The sequence below is a fragment of the Physeter macrocephalus genome, chromosome 18, assembly GCF_002837175.3.
Source record: "Physeter macrocephalus isolate SW-GA chromosome 18, ASM283717v5, whole genome shotgun sequence".
NCBI classification, from domain to species: domain Eukaryota; kingdom Metazoa; phylum Chordata; class Mammalia; order Artiodactyla; family Physeteridae; genus Physeter; species Physeter macrocephalus.
In genome coordinates this window covers 46,908,406-46,927,252 of record NC_041231.1, presented here as the reverse complement: position 1 = coordinate 46,927,252, position 18,847 = coordinate 46,908,406, and the positions used below count along the sequence as shown (strand labels likewise).

The window sequence follows — 18,847 nt, the reverse complement described above, 5'->3', positions numbered from 1 at the left end:
CAACATGTAATTAATATAAACATTATGAATGAGATATGGTACATTTTTTTTTTATGCTGAGTCTTAAAAAAATCTGGTAAACATTTTATACTTACATGACAGTGCAACTGAGACTAGCCACATCACCAGTGCTCCACAGCCACATGTGGCCTGTGACCACTGCATTGGACAGTGCAGCTCTAGACACTGCAATTTTGAAACCATGGCTCCCCAGAGAGACCAGCCCACTGGCTGGGAGACAGACAGCACTTACAGCAACTAGTGTGGCATTACAAACAGGGTGCTCCCTACTTCAGGGAGATACAACCAGGCTAAGTCATGAGCTTGGCCTGGAGCACAGCCCAGACCTCCCCTCTGGCAGTGTACCCATCAAACACCCCTCCCCAGTGCCCTGAGTCTACCCTCATTCATCTCTTTTTTTTAAATTTAATTTTTATTTATTTTTTTATACAGCAGGTTCTTATTAGTGATCCATTTTATACACATTAGTGTATATATGTCAATCCCAATCTCCCAATTCATCATACCCTCATTCCTCTTGCCAATGCTTTTTTTTCTCCTCAAAGAACTGAGTGTAACTGGTCTTTCTCTCTCTTTTTTTTTTTAAGTTTTCACTTGTATCATTACCTTCAGATGCTGAAAGAGGACAACAGAGCCAGTGTGATGTGGTAGAAAGAACACTGCCCAGGGCATCAGAGAAGTCAAAATCCAGTTCCTGTCCATCTTTTACCACACTTGTGGTCCATAGTGAGTCACAAGTGTCAGTACAGTGTGGTAAGGAAGAGCTCGGATTCCAAAGTCAGACTGCAGCTCTAGGTCCTGAACTGTGCCCATTTCTGTGCCTTCACATCCTTTCTGTAAAATGGGAACAGTATCAGTGTTGTCTGAGTATTAAACAAGGTAACAATTGCAAAGCACTTAGCACAGAGCTTGGCACATGGTAAACATTAATAACTAGGATGATGATTATTATGTTTTACCTGTTGTTATCTCTGTACCTGTTTTCTTGGTTATAAAGTGGAGATAATCATGCCTCATGAACCTGCTTTATAGGGTTCTGTGAGGCCTACAAGAAATAAAGAATGTGAAAACACTTTATAAAACTGGGAAGCCCTTTATCAAGTCCAAAAATTACTTCTTAGTCCCACAGCCTAGCTGGGGGTCTGACTTTAAACAGCCTTTAAAAATTGAGAATTGGGAAGGAGAGTCTGTGTGATACCCATAACTCCATCACTGGATGAGGTGAGGCCTAAATGCCCAGCTTAAGCACTCTTTTCCTGGGTAAACTCTGACTTCAGCTCTGTTTTATCATCTCTATGATGGGCTGAGAACACCCAGCTCACAGGCCAACGGATTGAAGGTCAGTTGAGCCCCTGACTATGGTGTGCCTGGCACAGGGCCTGCCTGACTTGGGGCCCTGGAGGGGACCTTGCTGCCCACTCCTGCCTCAGCCAGGCCTGGGCCAGCAGTTCATGTGACAACCACAAAGGGGAGCCTCAAAGCTTCCATTGAGGGAATGGTTTACCAACCCCACCATCAACAACCCCTCTATTCCCTGTTCCCCCCTCACCTGCTTTTCTCTCACGGCCAGGAGGAAAGCCCTTTAGGAAGGAGTGATGGTCGTCCACCCTGAGTCTGCCCAAAGGCATCTGCTTTGGGTTTGGTAACCTACAGAGAAACAGCCAGACACTGCATGTATGTAAATTTCTGACTTGGGGTGGACTTCCTGCCTACTCCACTCAACCTACCAGCTGAGTGGCCTGGAGTTACTCTAACCTCCTTGGGCCTCAGTTTCCTGCCCTGCAAGGGAGATGGTGCCTATGGGACAGCTTTGTAAACTGTGGCCTGAGCTGCACGTGCAGTCATGGTCATCCTTCTTATTGTCCACATTCTGTGGGCTCAACCATATCAGATTCCCTAATACAGGAAAAGAGGGAAAACTCCCCTGTTGGCTGCCTGACTGTTAAGCTCCCACCTGAACATCACAGATGCTCATACAGGGCCACTCCACAACAACAAAAAGACTAGCCCCACCCTCCCACATACACACCTGGACCAACACTGGTGATTGCTGCCCCATTACCAGGGACAGCTCTAGCCCATTTCAATACTCCCACCACCCAGGGAAAAGTTATTAGACTCCCAGTCACTGAATTCCCCTGCTTCTTGACAGCAGCTAATCCAGAACTAATGCTGCCTTCTGTATCCCTCCAAAGACTCATCCAGCACAGGCCCAGATCCTTTAAGTCCCTCCCTACCCACCGTCACTCAAGAATCCTTACCGAGGGAGCATCTGGGATGGAACAGAACCACAGAGAGTGAAGAGGGTTCTAAGGGGACAGGTAGTTGTCTGTCATCAAAGCCCTGGAGACCCCAGGAGAAGGGGGCACACAGAGCGACCCCCCAATGTGTGAGGCCCATAACCCACCCTCTCGACTCTGTACAGCTTGGTCCTTCTGGCTTGTCCTCCCAGGTGAATGCTTCATCAAGACCTCTTAGAAAGAGCGTGTTCCTTCCTCCATGTATCCCCAGAATGCAGATTTTTATTACCCTGTTTGGGACCTTCTTGCCTTGAATAGTAATTCTTCATTTCCTGAGGGCCCACACTATTCCAAGCACCGTATGATGTGCTTTACATGTGTCATTGCTAATCCTCACACCATCCTTGCCACATGGATTATTAGCCTGATTTTTTACAATAAGGAAACTCAGGCTCAGAGAAATAACTTGACCAAGGCTTGAGTGGCAGGGTCAGGATTTGAACCATGACAATGTGACTCAAAATCATTGTGGGTCTGCAGGTTCTTCACAGAACTGTAACACAAAGGCTTGCCAGTTTCACCTGCACATACCACTCCCTCCCAAGAATGCAACGGCTGCAGATTTTTTTGGTCAACAAAGCCATGTGCTTTGAGTAAAATCAAGGGGACTCCCACAGCCAAAGGCTGTCCTCTAGGCCCGTGCTGACTGCCTGCCCAGCCTGAAGCTCTGGGCCTTGGGGAATGCTGAGGAGAGACAGAGACACAAGGAGGAAGAAGACAGTGCTTGGTGGACAGAGGCAAGACAGACCACTCCCCTGTCCTTCTGATAATTGCTGATTGCTCAATGTTCCCTGAGCTGTCTCTTTTTGCAACCTTGAAGTATGGAAACCGAACTGAGATTGAAACTGTGGAGGGATCGTGTAGAGACCCTGCCCTGTTCATCTTTATGTCACAAGCAACCAGCCCTATGCACAGGGTATGGCATGCAGGAGGTGCTTAATAAATACCCATAAGTGAGTGAGCAAACAAGTGAGTCAGGGTGGTGATGCATGGCATATGTACAAAAGTGCAATACAGAATAGGGGTGGTTACCAAACACTACTTAAGAGTTAGCCTGCAAACGAAGACTTGTTTTGGAATAAAGGGACACTTTTGCTTCAATTTGCAAATGAGCCTGTACAACTTCTGACTCATTCTACTGAGATTTAGAAATAATTCAACCCAAATGAGACTCCTGGAGAAGAATGACAGACACATTTTCTTTTTGTTTGTTTAAAAATTTTTTCCCAGGATTTATTTCCAGCTTTATTGAATATAATTGACATATAATATGTAAGTTTAAGTGTTAATGTGTAAGTTATTCTGTACTATGTGATGATTTGATACATGTATATTGCAAAATATTTACCACAACAAGGTTAGTTAAAGCATCCTTCACCCTGTTCCTGAGTCCAAGCTTGTACTGCTCTCCACATGAAAGCCCAATAAATTGATAGATGAGGTGTTGGGACAAGGAATAGAGACTTTATTTGGAAAGCCAGCAGACCAAGAAGATGGCAGACTAGTGTCTCAAAGAACCATTTTACCTGAGTGAGAACTCAGAGTTCTTTTATACTACAAGGGGACCAGGTGTGGCTGGCCATTGTAGACTTCTTGGTGCTGGCCAGAACCTGGAAGGGATGTGATAATCCTTTGTTCTTGTAGCAGTCCACGTAAGTCTGGTCATGATATTCCTCCAACAAGACAATTGTTATTCTCTGTTCTGCACCTTTTTATCTCTATATGAATGGAAAAGTGTTACATCTTTAAAGGTCAAGCCTGGGAGGCAGAGCCTTGAGAAAGGGCTACTATGTGTATTTCAGGCTATAGGCATCATTCTTTCACAAAGGTGCAGAGCCAGCATAACTAAGCATAGCAAACAGAGCACAAATGTGAGAGCTAAAGGAATAGATCCGATATGGTGTCAGGTTTGTTCTTCTCTATTACAATTCTCCCCTGTCAATGTCCATTCCACAGTCTTCTGGGAAAAGGGGTGATGACCACTCTGGCTACTTCCTGCTGAACAGAGGCCATGAGGGGGTGATTGTGTAATGGAATCGATCAATTTGGGACTGGAAGTATTCCCGAGGCCCAGGCTGGGCATGAACAGTTTGCATTGGATCCCCCTTTTATGGTCCTTCACAATACTTAGACAAGCACTTGAATGTACACATAAACTTGGAATAAGGATACCCATGAAGCTCTGTGCTATGCTATCTTTATATCTTTTTTTTTTAATTACGCCAGGTTCTACTTCCTGCTGAACAGAGGCCATGAGGGGGTGATTGTGTAATGGAATCGATCAATTTGGGACTGGAAGTATTCCCGAGGCCCAGGCTGGGCATGAACAGTTTGCATTGGATCCCCCTTTTATGGTCCTTCACAATACTTAGACAAGCACTTGAATGTACACATAAACTTGGAATAAGGATACCCATGAAGCTCTGTGCTATGCTATCTTTATATCTTTTTTTTTTTAATACAGCAGGTTCTTTATATCTTTAAAGAGGGTTATTTCCCCTCTTTGGCCACACTTGGAGATAGTTTTATTAAAGCATTTCCTTTCTAACAAGTGGCTGTCACCAGTGTAGATAAACAAAAGAGAAGAGCAAGAGTCATCATTACTTATCTGGTAAGAGGCTTGACTCGAAACAGCAACTTAAGATCTTCTAATGTCTCACAAGGCCAAGTCTATTTTTCTTCATCCTGTCCAGTTTCTAGAGGAGTGAGTTCTACTCGGGTGTGGTAAATCCATGGTCTTATCCTGGCTAATTTATCAAAATGAGGAGTGGGTGTTCTGCAGCACCTTGTATGGTCCTGTCCACTTAGCGGCAAGTTGATGTCCCAGTACTTGTTCTCTCCAGGTTTTGAGGAGGACTCAATCCCTGGGCTGGAAGGGGTGCAGTACCATCTCAATTGGGTAGGTGGACCTACTGGAAGAAAATTCATGAACAGAAGTGCATATAGTGCCCAATTCTTAACATAGTTGTTGACTGCTAGGTCCTTTAAGACATCTACAGATTCTCCTGCCCAGGCAGACACCTGGAATGGCCTACCACACAATATTCCTGAAGGGCTCACTTCTGGGAGCCACTCTAATCCATAGGAGGACAACTGGCAAGACCTTATACCAAGTTGGTCTCCTGACATATTTTAGCAATGCTCTCTTTGAATATGTGATTCATTTGCTCAGTTTTTCCTGTTGATTGTGGTCTTCAGGCTGAATGTACTTTCCAACAATATGCAATGCTTTAGATACCTGTTGGGTTATGCTGGAGACAGTGCAACCATCACTTTGAAGGGTGCGGGCAATCCAACTTGGGCAATAATTTCCTTAAGGAGGGATTTAACTACTTCAGATGTTTTTTCTGTCCAGGTGGCTTATGCTTCCACTCATTCTGAAAAAGTGTCCACAGGGAATTCCCTGGCAGTTCAGTGGTTAGGACTCTGCACTTCCATTGCTGGGGGCCCAGGTTTGATCCCTGGTCAGGTAACTAAGATACTGAATGCCACGTGGCATGGCCAAAAAAAAAGAAAAAGAAAAAGTGTCCATAAACATTAACAAGCATCTGAAGTTTCCTGCAGCTTGAGGTATTTGAGTAAAGTCTATCTGTCAGTCCTCAGTGGGGCAGGCTCCTCTATATTGAGTTCCCACCTGGGGGTGTCTAGCAGCAGTCTTTGGATTATTTTTAGCACAAATTTTAGCCTGGCCAAAGGCAGGGAAAGGTGGCCTGACACTGAGGCCAGGGGGAGACTGAGAAAGGAAATGGGGCAGTGGAGTTCCTCAAACGCCAGCAGGCCAGCCAACCCATAGCACTGCAGTCCCAGCCACAGCTGGTCCTGGCCAGTGAGTCCATGTTGGGGATGGGGAGAAGGCAAGGTGGAAGCTTGCAGTGCAGCCCCACCCTCAGGAGACCATAGGAGACCAGGGGCACACTGGGCGCAATCTGTGAGAAGGGCAGTGGGCAGCCAGGAAGGCCTTGTGGGGGTGTGGTCACTGACCACTCGATAAACACGTGTGTTGAGGGCCCACTGGTGCCAGACCCTGGCTAGGCCCTGGAATAGGGATGGACTAGGAAGAGGCTTGGCCTTGAATACGACTCAGGCAGGTAAGGAAGTGGTGGGAAGGCAGTGCAGCCGAGGTGGCTGAGATACGAGTTACAGTCAGAGAACCAGCTGGCCAGGGCAGGGAGCAGGAGCACAGCCTGTACAACAGGGCCCAGCCAGGTGCCACATCCCGCTGGAGCAGCCTGTGTCACTGCCCATCAGATACAGAACTTGGGCTTGACTGCAGGGTATAGGGAATCACTAAATGCCTTGAAGGAGGGAGGTTAGGTGAAACATAATTATTAAGTATCCATCAGGTAACAGGCACTCAGTAGGTGTTTTCTGTGCCAACGCCTCTCAGACTCAATGTGTTTACCAATCTCCTAAGAATTTCATTAAAATGCAGAGTCTCTATATTCCATATCTTATAATAACCTAAAATGAAAAAGAATCTGAAAAAGAATATATATATATATTTGTATATGTATGTATAACTGAATCACTTTGCTGTACACCTGAAACACTGTAAATCAACTATACTTCAATAGAAAAAAAATTTTCTTAATAAAACAATATAGGCATACCTTAGAGATATTGTGAGTTCCGTCCCAGACCACCACAATAAAGCAGATATCACAATAAAGCAAGTCACATGAAAAAAATAAAAATAAAAAAATAAAGACACATATAGAGATGAATTTTCTTTATAACAAATAAAATCTATAAGGCATCAAAAAAATGCAGAGTCTAATTCAAGAGGCCTAGGGTGTGGGCCTGAGGTGCTGCATTTCTGATAAGCTCCTAGCTGGGATCACACTTTGAGGAGAAAATCTGTAGCTCATTCAATCTGCACCCCAATGCTGTCCAGTGAGTATTATCGGCTCCTGTTTATTGGCAGGAAAACTGAGGCTCAGTTTCTGGGCTTGCCTGAAGGCACATCATTAAAGAGAGCTATACTGTTCCCTGCCCTCCACCCATGTGAGGGAAATAACACAGTCCCTAAGTTATCACTCCCTCCAAGCCCCTCTTGGTCTGCCCCAGGCTTGGGTCTTCCAGGTCTGTAACTTCAGGCCCTCCTGTCCCAGCTGGCCTCCAGCCTGGAGTTTCTGAACTTGCCTGCGGGCAGCATCTAAAGACAGTCTACCTCACAGGAAACCAGATACTATTGGCTAACTTGCAATTAAAGATGCTCTCAGAGGGAAGGAAAGGGAAATACTCTCTGGCAGAGTCTGCGTGGGACAGGGTGGCTGATTGGCATATCCAGAGGTTCCCTTCCCAGGTCCAGCCCAAGGTAGGAGCAGAGGACTCGTTCAGCACCTGTGGGCGAGCTGGGTGGGGCACTGTGGTCAGAGGTCAAAGTCGGTTAATGATGCTGGTTTGCTTTACATGCCAACAAGGGAGACCATTTTCCAGAGGATGTTGCAGCCTAAATGTCCAAGGGGCTTGTGGGGGATGCGGGGCGGTGAGTGATTAGATCTTTTATGATATGCTTAACATAGTGGAATATGATTAGAAGTGTTACTAATTACATTTCAGGGACATGGAGAAATGCTCAAAAAAAGCATCATTTAAAATTGCATCTGCCAACTATATATATGGAATGGATAAACAACAAGATCCTACTGTATAGCACAGGGAACTATATTCAATATCCTGTAATAAACCATGATAGAAAAGAATATATATGCATACACACATATATATATGAATCACTTTGCTCTACAGCAGAAATTAACACATTGTAAATCAATTACAATGTCCTAACCATTGGACCACCAGGGAACTCCCTATTATTTTTAAAAATAATTTTTTTTCTTTCTTATTCTTTTAGAGACTCACATTTAACTGTTTATGGGTGAAATGTTATGACATCTGGATTTATTTATTTATTTAAAAATATTTATTTATTTATTTGATTGTGCCGGGTCTTAGTTGCGGCACAAGGGATCTTTAGTTGCTGCACGTGGACTCTTAGTTGCGGCATGCGGGATCTAGTTCCCTGACCAGGGATTGAACCCAGGCTCCCTCTCTGCATTGGGAGCGTGTAGTCTTAATCACTAGACCATCAGGGAAGTCCCTGAATTTATTTTTAAATAATCCAGTAGGGCATGAAGTGGAGAATAGATGAAATACTGATCATGAGTTGCTAATTGTTGAAGCTGGGTGATTAGTGCATGGGGGTTGTCTCTGCTTTTATATATGTTTGGAAATTGTATAATAAAATGTTTTAAAAATAGCATTTGCATTTTAAATATAAATATACTCAATGTGAATATTAAAATATGCATAAAGATTGGATGGAAGAAACTAAAAGCTAGCTGTGGTTGGTTCTAGGAAGTTGGATTGTAGATAGCTTTGAGTTTTTTCTTTCCTGTTTCTTCCATGCTTTTCTGTGCCATCTGCATTTTTTTTTTTTTTTTTGGCTGTGCCGTCAGGCATGTGGGATTTTAGGTCCCCGACCAGGGATCAAACCCACACCTCCTGCAGTGGAAGCTCAGAGTCTTAACCACTGGACTGCCAGGGAAGTCCCACCATCTGCATTTTTTATAATGAGCAACTATTGCATTTATAACGAAAATTATTTTAATAACAAATTGCTGACACACTTTGATGTTCAACATTGATGTATGCTGTTATCATCATTGTGAGGACATTTGGGCTCAGAAGGTTTGTGTCATCGGAAAACACCATCTTCAGAAAGAAAGTATGAGTGGACACACATGTGAATGAATTGTGACTCTTGGCAGGGAAGAAAACCTATACCACATCTCTTTAAATATCTTCCCAGGCCCTCTTCATCTTTTTCCTTAAACCTGTGTTCATTGGGAAACATAACACAAACTCAAAGGACAGTGTGCAGGTCAACAGCTTATAAATTGATCTGCTACCAAACCAACATCCAGGCAGCAGCAGAGAACCAGGCCAGCCCCCGGCAGCCTCCCTCAGGTCCCTTCTTGATCACCACCCCTGCCCTCCCCCAAATCACCCCATTCCTGACTTTTACGGTCATTGCTTCCTTCTTTGTCCGTGTAGTTTTACCTCCTACATATTCGTTCCTAAACACTGTGGATTTTCTTTGCCTGTCTCTGACCTTCACATATGTGGATTCATACAGTATGTCTAATTTTTGGTTTGCATTTTTAAAACGCATTTCTACTATAGGAGATGTAGATGCACACACAGAAATGTTCACGACAGAATTGTTCAAAAACTGAAAGCCACCCAGGGGTGCATCAGCATAGAACAGATAATAATCGTGGGGCACTCACACAGTGCAATCCTATTCAGCAATAACAATGAACAGACCATAGTCACAGCATTAGCATGGATGAGATACTACCAGAAATGCTGAGATAAATTTACAGATAAATGCAAAATTGGCCCCTATCCACATGGCAGTTATCAAATGCATCACCACCAGACACAATTTCTGTTTCCATGAACAAGAATTATCGCATCATCATCAGTCATTTGTAAATTAGCTCAGACAGTGAAAGGGGGAGATGGCCCCAAAGGGTGCGCTAGACAGGACACCCAATAAAGGTTTTTTTTGCCTATTAAATTCTTTTATAATTTCTCCTTATAGATCCTCAGTGTAGAATTTGAGGCTCCCCTGTTTACCCCTCTTCTGCCTTCTCTCTGCATCCTTTCCTGAGCCCTCCACTCAGACTAAAGTGAACTTTCCTGAAGGCTCCGGGAACAGGTTGGCCCCTCCTAACCCCACCATCCTCACTTCCTTCTGTTTCTGTATAGTCCCTCTCACCCTCTCTGTCTGGCCATGGACCCAGGAAACCTCCTTATGCTTACACTCTCAGTGCCTTTGGCTTCAAACCACACCACACCCCATGCCCACCGCCATCTTTATCAACCTGGAAGACCCTCCCAGCCTTTAAGACTCAGCTTAAATGGTCCGAACCTTGGGTTGCCCATCATTTTTCTTACACTCTGTTACTAAACAATAATAAAAATTCACAGAGACTATACCTTAGACATTTGTACCTCCACAGAATTGAGCACAGTGCCTACTGTTGGGGAAATAGAATGAAAAACAAAATCTCCAACCCAGAAAAATCTCTCCATGAATATGGTAGAGAAAGAAAACTCCTTCATTACTGAATAAGCACTAAATGTGATGTGCATCACAGGCAATCCGTTATGAGGTAGTAAAGACACAAAAAATCTCACCCTAGTATATGACCAGACACAACCCCTTACACACATGTTCTCAAGATACACAATAACTGGTGTTCAAGTAAGGGAACCTGACAGTCACACAGAGTTCATCCCAAGTTTACCATAGTCATTGGGTTCATCATCTTTATTAGTTGGTTAGCTTCATCCAGAGGAGAAACAAAATTCGCATCCCTTTATTATCAGAGGTAGTTGTGTAACTTGGAGCCAGGTTCCTGCCCAAGTCAGGCTCCTGCCCTCCCCCTGGGACTGGGAGCCTGGGCACCTCAATATCTGCATTTCAAAGAGATGGCTCCCGGCTCTGAAACTGACAGAGGAAATGATCACATTTTCTAAAGGATATATATCCACATTTCAAAGAGGAAAGAAGGTACAATTACATGTTTTCTAAAATAAATACTCTAAGAAAAAGGAGGCAAGTGGACTCTTGTCCCTTATTTCCAACAGGGAGAATTAAGCCTCTTATTATTTTTTTTAGTTAATTAATTAATTTGTTTATTTATTTTGGCTGCATTGGGTCTTCGTTGCTGTGCGCAGGCTTTCTCTAGTTGTGCTGAGCGGGGGCTACTCTTCCTTGCGGTGCACGGGTTTCTCTTCACGGTGGCTTCTCTTTGTTGTGGAGCATGGGCTCTAGGTGCACGGGCTTCAGTAGTTGTGGCACATGGGCTCAGTAGTTGTGGTGCACAGGCTCAGTAGTTGTGGCACACAGGTTTGGTTGCTCTGCAGCATGTGGGATCTTCCTGGACCAGGGCTTGAACCTGTGTCCCCTGCATTGGGAGGCAGATTCCTAACCACTGCGCCACCAGAGAAGTCCCAAGCCTCTTATTTTTAATTTTCACTTGTCCTTACACCAGTGTATGGTAAAGATAATTAACAGATATTGGCTTAATCAAAAATTAATTAATAAGCAAGTCCATCTCTTCTTCAGTTATTAAAAAAGGAAAGACATAAGGCATTTCCTTTCCAAATTTCACAGTTCATTTTGACAGAGATAAATAAATACTATAAAGGACTTTGAGAAGGAAAGCAGAGGGAGGTGTTTCAAACCAAGAACAGGGGCAGGTCCTGTGAAGGGGTGGCTCACACACGAGCAGAGGGGCCTCACCCCATGTGTGGTTTTCTCCTGTTACTGGTCTTGGCTTGGGGTGTGTTTTGGCCCGTATAAAATGCTGGTGGGTGAGTCACACCAAGTTGTTTTAGGTGGACTCTGCTGCAGGAATAGAAAGTCACTCAATCTACTTGTGTGGAGGATGGGTGCAAGTTGTAAAATGTGCCCACTGCTCCTCAGCATGGAATTCAAGGCCCATCCATCTGCCCCTCTTCTGCCTTCTTGGCCTTGCTCTCTCTGCATCCTAAGGAGGGGTCTCATAAAAAATAGCTGTCATTGTAAATTGGAAAACCATCAGGTCCTTAAACTCAGGGTCCCAAGTAGCCAGGGGTGTGGGCTTGGGGCCAGACTGAGAACCTTCCTACATGGCCCAAGGTGAATTCCAGATTTGTCAGGACTCAAAATTAACTGATTCAGCTCTCTGTCTCCAAACAGAACCTCATCTGAATGCTGGCCGCCTGCGAGCCCAGAAGCTTCGCAGGCTGCTGAGCAGCCACTCTGCGGACACGAGGCCACGCTTCCCCTGACCCAGGACTCATGCTGCTCTTTAAGACTGTTTGTTTCCTTCTGTTTGGTCCTTGTTGGAAAACTGAGCATCCAGAGCTGGCCAGGCCCTCAGAGATGGTCTGGTCCAGGCTTTCATTACATACATCAAGAAACTGAGGCCGAGCTGGAAGTGAGCTGCCCAGGGTCTGCCAGCTTATTTCAGGATATGTGGACCCCTCTGAAGTACATGGCTCTGAAGAGCATCACTCTGTATTTGAAGACAGGAAATAAGCTGACCCTTTAGCCTTCAGCCTTTCCTTCTCCAGAGAAAAGGATTCCCATTTCTTCACCACCATTGTTGAGAGCTAGGTTCTGGGGGTCTGGCAGTGAGGACCACCTAGTCATGGCTGGAGAGGCAAATAATATCCCCAACCCCTCCATTTCCCACCCACCGTTTCACTGAGGGTCAGCCTTCTGGGTCCTGAGTCTAGAAGGCAAAACCCAGGAAGAGTGTGCAGGGTCACATCATGAATCTTATCCTTTAAAGGGGGGTCACATTTACTATTTCTCTGTTCTCATTCTAGAGACAGGGCCTGCAGTAACATGCAGAATTCCCCTCCATGAGGGAAAGCATGGTGCAGGGCAGGGAACATGGCTTTGTGAAGAGACGCACCTGGGTTGAAATCCTGGTTCTGTTGCTCCCTTGGACAAATTACCCAAATCTTTCTGAGCAGCTGGTGATTATTTTGCAAGGGGGCAGAGTGATTTCCCATGAGCTGTTGTGGTGAGAATTAAATGGGTCTTGTGTCTGGAGCATGACACTTAGCAGGTATCCAGGAACGGCAGCCTTCTCTCCTAAACTGGGGCTTTCCGAAGATAACCTCAGGTTCTAGAACCTCAAGAGACAGTGGTACCCCCACGGAGAAAGTTGGGATCAGGGATCAAGCAATTCCTGAGTTTTGTTTGGTCCAAAGGAAAAAAGTTAAGCCTCACAACTGACATTAGACTGAACCTCAAACCCGCGTGTACTCAAGGGCCTAAAAAGCCATAAAAAGAGAGCAAGGAAGGTAAACAAACAAACAAACAAACAAAAGAAGACTCATTGAATCTAGAAAACTAAGCAGGATGTGAAGCCAAAAGAGAGGAGGAAGCAACACGAAAAAGACGCTGGGGAGAAGAAAGTGGATGGGGGCCAGCTAATGAGAGGGGAAGTGTAGAAAAGGGAAGCTGATTGGGAACAGTGGGTAATGATGACCAAAAAAAAAAAAAAAGTTAAAAAATAAGTGAACAGGCCTGAGAAAAGGAAGTGACCGGAGGAAGTAGAACAGGATCAGCAGTAGAGTCAGCTTGGTGTTTTTTAAAGCAGGTTCTACAAAATTCATTTCAACTTGGGTATGAAACCCACGTGTATTCAAAGCTCAGCTTCTAGGTTCAGCCCATACTCTCCCAGCTCAGCACCATTTAGTAAAACGTTGACTTAATAGAACAGAGGGTGAGGAGACCCGAGGACAGCTGGGGGGACGTGTGCGGTGCAGCCTCAGTTAGTGTGGTGGGACCTGTGTTAGTGCTTCACTCTAGCACCTATCCTTCCCCTTGCAATCCCGTCTATACGAACCTCGCTTAGTAGATGCTGTGAAGGCTTATTTCACTGGATTCTTTTTTTTAAAATTTTATTTATTTATTTTTGGCTGTGTTGGGTCTTTGTTGCCGCCCGCGGGCTTTCTCTAGTTGCGGCGAGCGGGGCCTACTCTTCGTTGCAGTGCACAGGCTTCTCACTGTGGTGGATTCTCTTGTTGTGCAGCACGGACTCTAGGTGTGCGGGCTTCAGTAGTTGTGGCACGTGGGCTCAGTAGTTGTGGCACACATGCTTCGTTGCTCTGCGGCATGTGGGATCTTCCTGGACCAGGGCTCAAACCCGGGTCCCCTGCATTGGCAGGCAGATTCTTAGCCACCGCGCTTTCACTGGATTCTTGCACTTGGTTTCTGGTGTCCTCAGGGGCTGGGAGGCCAGTGTGCAGCCTGAGTGAAAGCCAGTTGATCTCTGGCAGCCCTTTGACCCCTAGGCATTAGCCCCGCTCTTGTCTGCTACCAGGACGCCCTATCTTCAGGCTCCTGGCCCAATTCTGGGACATCTCAGAGAACCCAGAAATAAAAGGTCCACCCAGCTCAGGCCCACCTTTCCTGAAAAGGTGCCTGGATAAAGCTATCAAGTTCTAGACACTTCATGTTATTACCTATTTAATCCTCTCCGCAATTCTGAAAGGAAAGTTCTATATTTAATTCACTGCCCTGCTGAAGGGCTCCAGGGATATTCATGATGAGAGGATGGGGAAGGTGCAGCAAGAGCTTGGAAAAGGCCAGGATGTCAGAAATAAACAGGTGGCATGTGGCAAGGAGGTCCCCAGTCCCTCCCCTCTCCTTGCTGGGCACCTGGTTCAGGGCTGCCAAGTGTGTGCCCGTCCCCTTCTAGCCCACCGCCCCACTCTTCTCAATGACACAGGGACACCTGCCCGAAGATTTGTAAGAGGTCCCTGTGTGTAAGGCATGCCGCCAAGAGTGGAAATCAAACCCACCACATGCAGATTTGGCAAAAATCAAGCCAATCCAAAAGCACCAAGCTCCTGGGCTTTCAGGACTGAACACAGGCCCAAAAGAGATGCGAAACGATTTTTATTGTCCTTGGACTCCTCTCAAGGTCAACTCTGCCAGCTCCTGACCCGGGGTGGGGGGCAGGAAGAGGGGGGGCTACCCTCAGTATCCCCAACTTAGGACTACAAGGGCTTGACTGTTTGTGCTCCTACACAGCTGACTGTCTGGGAAGATGGGCTCCAGCAACAAGTCACCTGCACCAAGCGGCCACTCCCGGCCGCCCGGCATCTCAGCTGAGCCATTTGAAACTGACATTTATGTCACTCAAAAATGGTTGCATATCAGCCATTTTATATGGCTCAACTTGACTTTTATTTATTAAGGTCATAGCCAGAGGCTCCTCTCTGAGAAAAGGGCACTGCAGCTGAAAGCAAAGAAAGCATACAGTTCCCTGGGGCTGAGAACTCCATCCCAGCCTGAGACGGCCCAGGTCAGAAAGCACTGGGCCACTTCACCCGGAAGAGTCTGGGTGAGACGCAGAGCTGGGCCAGGACACTAAACAGAGGCTGGGAAGGGAGAAGCAAAGCCATGGCTGGGGGGGCCCTCGCCTTGGCAGAGACACCATCTTGGTGAAACCAGCATGAAAAGGATGTAGCAGGGTGTGGAAACTCCCCTGGTTAAAGAAGCATGAGCTTTGGTTTTAGTTGTGCTGAGTGGAGGCAGTGACAACCAGGAGGTGTGCACTGAGGTTTCTGAGGGCCTGTCTTGTGGAAGAGGAAGAGGAGGGGGTCCCAGAGGACCAGGGCAAAAGCGCTCCCCTTGCAGCCTCTGGAGTGAATCCTGGCTGGGAGAAGAGGGGATGGACAAGTGTCACTTCCCAACCTGAGCAGAAATGTCTTGTCTTTCCATTCTTGTCCAGAAAAAAAACAGGAAAAGAACAGTGGGGGAGGCCAGGTCACAGTGAAGTGCAGGGCTGGTAATTATCAGATTACTTAGCCCCCAAGACCCAGGGCAGCAGGCTAACTGAGCACAGGCCTCCATCAGGTATCCATTAGCCCTTTCATGAATGCAAAGGCCTGGATGATGGTGACACTCCCTCTTGGAGTTGTAGGATGACTGACCATCCCCGTTGGCTTAGAACTGAGGGGTTTCAGACATGTGAGACTTTCAGTGCTAAAACCAGAAGAGTCCTGGGCAAATCAAGGCAAGGTAATCACCCTAGGGTGTCTGACTCTATGTCTTATCCCTTAAGGAACAGAAGGACTTAGTTGGTTCCAAGAAGGAGAGGGAAAGAAATGGCTCTCAAAAACAAAGATGAGGCTCTGGGTGCAGGTCTGCCCAGGGCTCCGCAGTGTCTAGGACCTCTCTCTTCAGTCTTCATGCAGGAGAAATGAGGGTCTAGAGGGCAGAGACGTGGGAGAAAGGAAGGGGGTGGAGAATGGAAGTTTGGACTGGAAGTGTGAATTACGGCGTCCCCACCACCACACCCCTCTCCTCCCCACTCGCTCGTCCTCGCTCGTCCTCTCTCGCCAATCCACACCCTGGTCAAGCTAGCTATCTTTCAGATAGACATTTGAAAATCAAAGAAAAAAAGATCTGTCTCAAGCTTCAAAAGGCTTAGATTCAAACGCTAACTGAGCCATTTACTGCATAGTTTCTGGCAAGTCACTGAGCCTCTCAGGGACTGGTTTCCTCTCTGTCAGAGGGGTCTGTTATAGCCTCCATCACAGAGATTAAACAAGATAGCATGCGTGACATTGGGAAACGTATTGGTTAGACACCCAACCAAATGTTTGCTTCTTCCAGTCTGCCTATGTAAGGGGCAGAATTCCAACTTTGTTTCTCTGAGAACTAATGCCATTAGTTGTCTTCCTTTCCCATCCAGGTGCTCACCATGCCCACCATCTCCCCTGAATCAAGTTTAGAAGACTTTGAGTATGATGAGCTTGCAGAAGCCTGTGATATGGGGGACATCGTGGCCTTGGGAACTGTCTTCCTGGCCATACTCTACTCCCTTGTCCTTGCCTTTGGCCTGGTGGGAAATTTGTTGGTGGTGTTTGCCCTCACCAACAACCAGAAGCCCAAGAGGATCACTGACGTTTACCTCCTGAACCTGGCCTTTTCTGATCTGCTCTTTGTAGCCACCTTGCCCTTCTGGACTCACTATCTTATAAACGAGCAAGGTCTTCATAATGCCGTGTGCAAACTCACCACCGCCTTCTTCTTCATCGGGTTTTTTGGAGGCATATTCTTCATCACCATCATCAGCATCGACAGGTACCTGGCCATTGTCCTGGCCACCAACTCCATGAACAACCGTACCGTGCAGCATGGCGTCACCATCAGCCTTGGCGTCTGGGCAGCCGCCATCTTGGTGGCCGCACCCCAGTTCATGTTCACCAAACAGAAAGAAAACGAATGCCTTGGTGACTACCCCGAGGTCCTACAGGAAATCTGGCCTGTGCTCCGCAACGTAGAAATAAATTTTCTTGGCTTCCTGCTCCCCCTGCTTATTATGAGTTACTGTTACTTCAGAATCATGCGGACACTTTTTTCCTGCAAAAACCAAGAGAAAGCTAAAGCCATTAGGCTGATCTTTCTTGTGGTCATCATGTTTTTCCTCTTCTGGACCCCCTACAACGTCATGATTTTCTTAGAGACACTCAATCTCTATGACTTCTTTCCCAACTGTGACATGAAGAGGGATCTGAGGTTGGCCCTCAGTGTGACCGAGACAGTTGCATTTACCCACTGTTGCCTTAATCCCCTTATCTATGCATTTGCTGGAGAGAAGTTCAGAAGATACCTTTACTACCTGTACAGGAAATGCCTGGCTGTCCTGTGTGGCCATCCCGTCCATGTCAGTTTCTCCCTGTCCCCATCTGAATCACAAAGGAGCAGGCAAGAAAGTGTTCTGAGCAGCAATTTCACTCATTACACCAGTGATGGAAATACATCCATCCTCCTCTGAAAGCCTTGTCCCTCCAGCAAGCCTGGAGTTTCTGAGACTGATACTGAATAATGAGGACAGATTTTTAAATTTCTTGCATGCAAGAAACAATGGGCCTGATGCCCAAAAGCAATCCTGAAAGAATTTTTGAGAATTGTGCTCAAAATCTGAATGATAAAGGATAGGCATGTTTCTTACTGCCAATGTCAAGAGTTTCTTGTTTACAAATTACAAAAATTCAACTCAGATTAATTTAGCCTGAAAAGAGGCAGTATCATTCGCATTGTAACATGGGCAAGGGGGTGGCAAATCCTCAGAGTGAGTGAAAACTAGAGATTGAATCTAGCTAGAACTTCCTCTCTCTGACTCTCAAATCTCTGAGTGGTAACAGAGATCCCAGACTCACATAACACAGCTTTGTAATCAGAGAGGGAATGAGGCCTATATCCCTCTGGTCCCAAGGTCAAAATTCCCAGGGAAGGGCTCTGACTGGCCATGTTTGTATCAGATTCTCATCCTTGGACCAGGTGGCGGTATCCACAGGGAAGACATAGATAAGATGGCAGCTTCCATTCCAATCTTGTGGTTGGAGATGCATGAGGACATATCTCCAAGAAGCTGGAGGAGTGGGTGCTGCTTTGATCAGTTATAACAAGAGTTGCCCACCAACTTTACCTGCGTCTAGCCCAGCCCCACCCCGATCATACCAGCCAGCACACACCACCAGCCTCTTCTTCATTAAACCCCCTCTGTCATGTCCCCAAACCTACAAAGGTTCCCCAGTGCCTACTGCATCAAGTCCAAGCTCAAATGCCTGGCCTCTGACACCCTCCATCATGTGGTTCCACCAACAGATTCGCCAGTACCTCCCTTTCACAAAGGACTCCAGCCCTCTTGCCAGTCAGGTCTCTTCAATCTGGCAGCATGCATTGCCACCTGCTCCAGAGCCCAGGGGGATAAACAGAAAAAACACTGGCCCAAACTGAGAAGGCATGGTTTCCAATCCCAACTCTATCACTTATCCTCTGGGTAATTTGGGGCCAACTGAACTTCAGGTGCTTCATCTGTAGAATGGTAGGTAATAGCACTTTTCATGTAGGAAGGATCCTTTCCAGCATGAGGAACCAGCCTCTAACTCTTGCAGGTTCCAACCCTCTTGTCTGGTTCCCAGACTTC

At 46.2% G+C, this 18,847-nt stretch overlaps 1 protein-coding gene across 1 annotated transcript; it reads left to right on the top strand.

The window, feature by feature from the left end:
- Positions 1–10,566: 10,566 nt before the first annotated feature.
- On the top strand, positions 10,567–17,692 carry CX3CR1 (C-X3-C motif chemokine receptor 1). Its single transcript, XM_007116817.2, is given in 2 exon segments — positions 10,567–10,908; positions 16,607–17,692. Coding segments are annotated over 2 exon segments (1,428 nt in total).
- Positions 17,693–18,847: the final 1,155 nt, after the last annotated feature.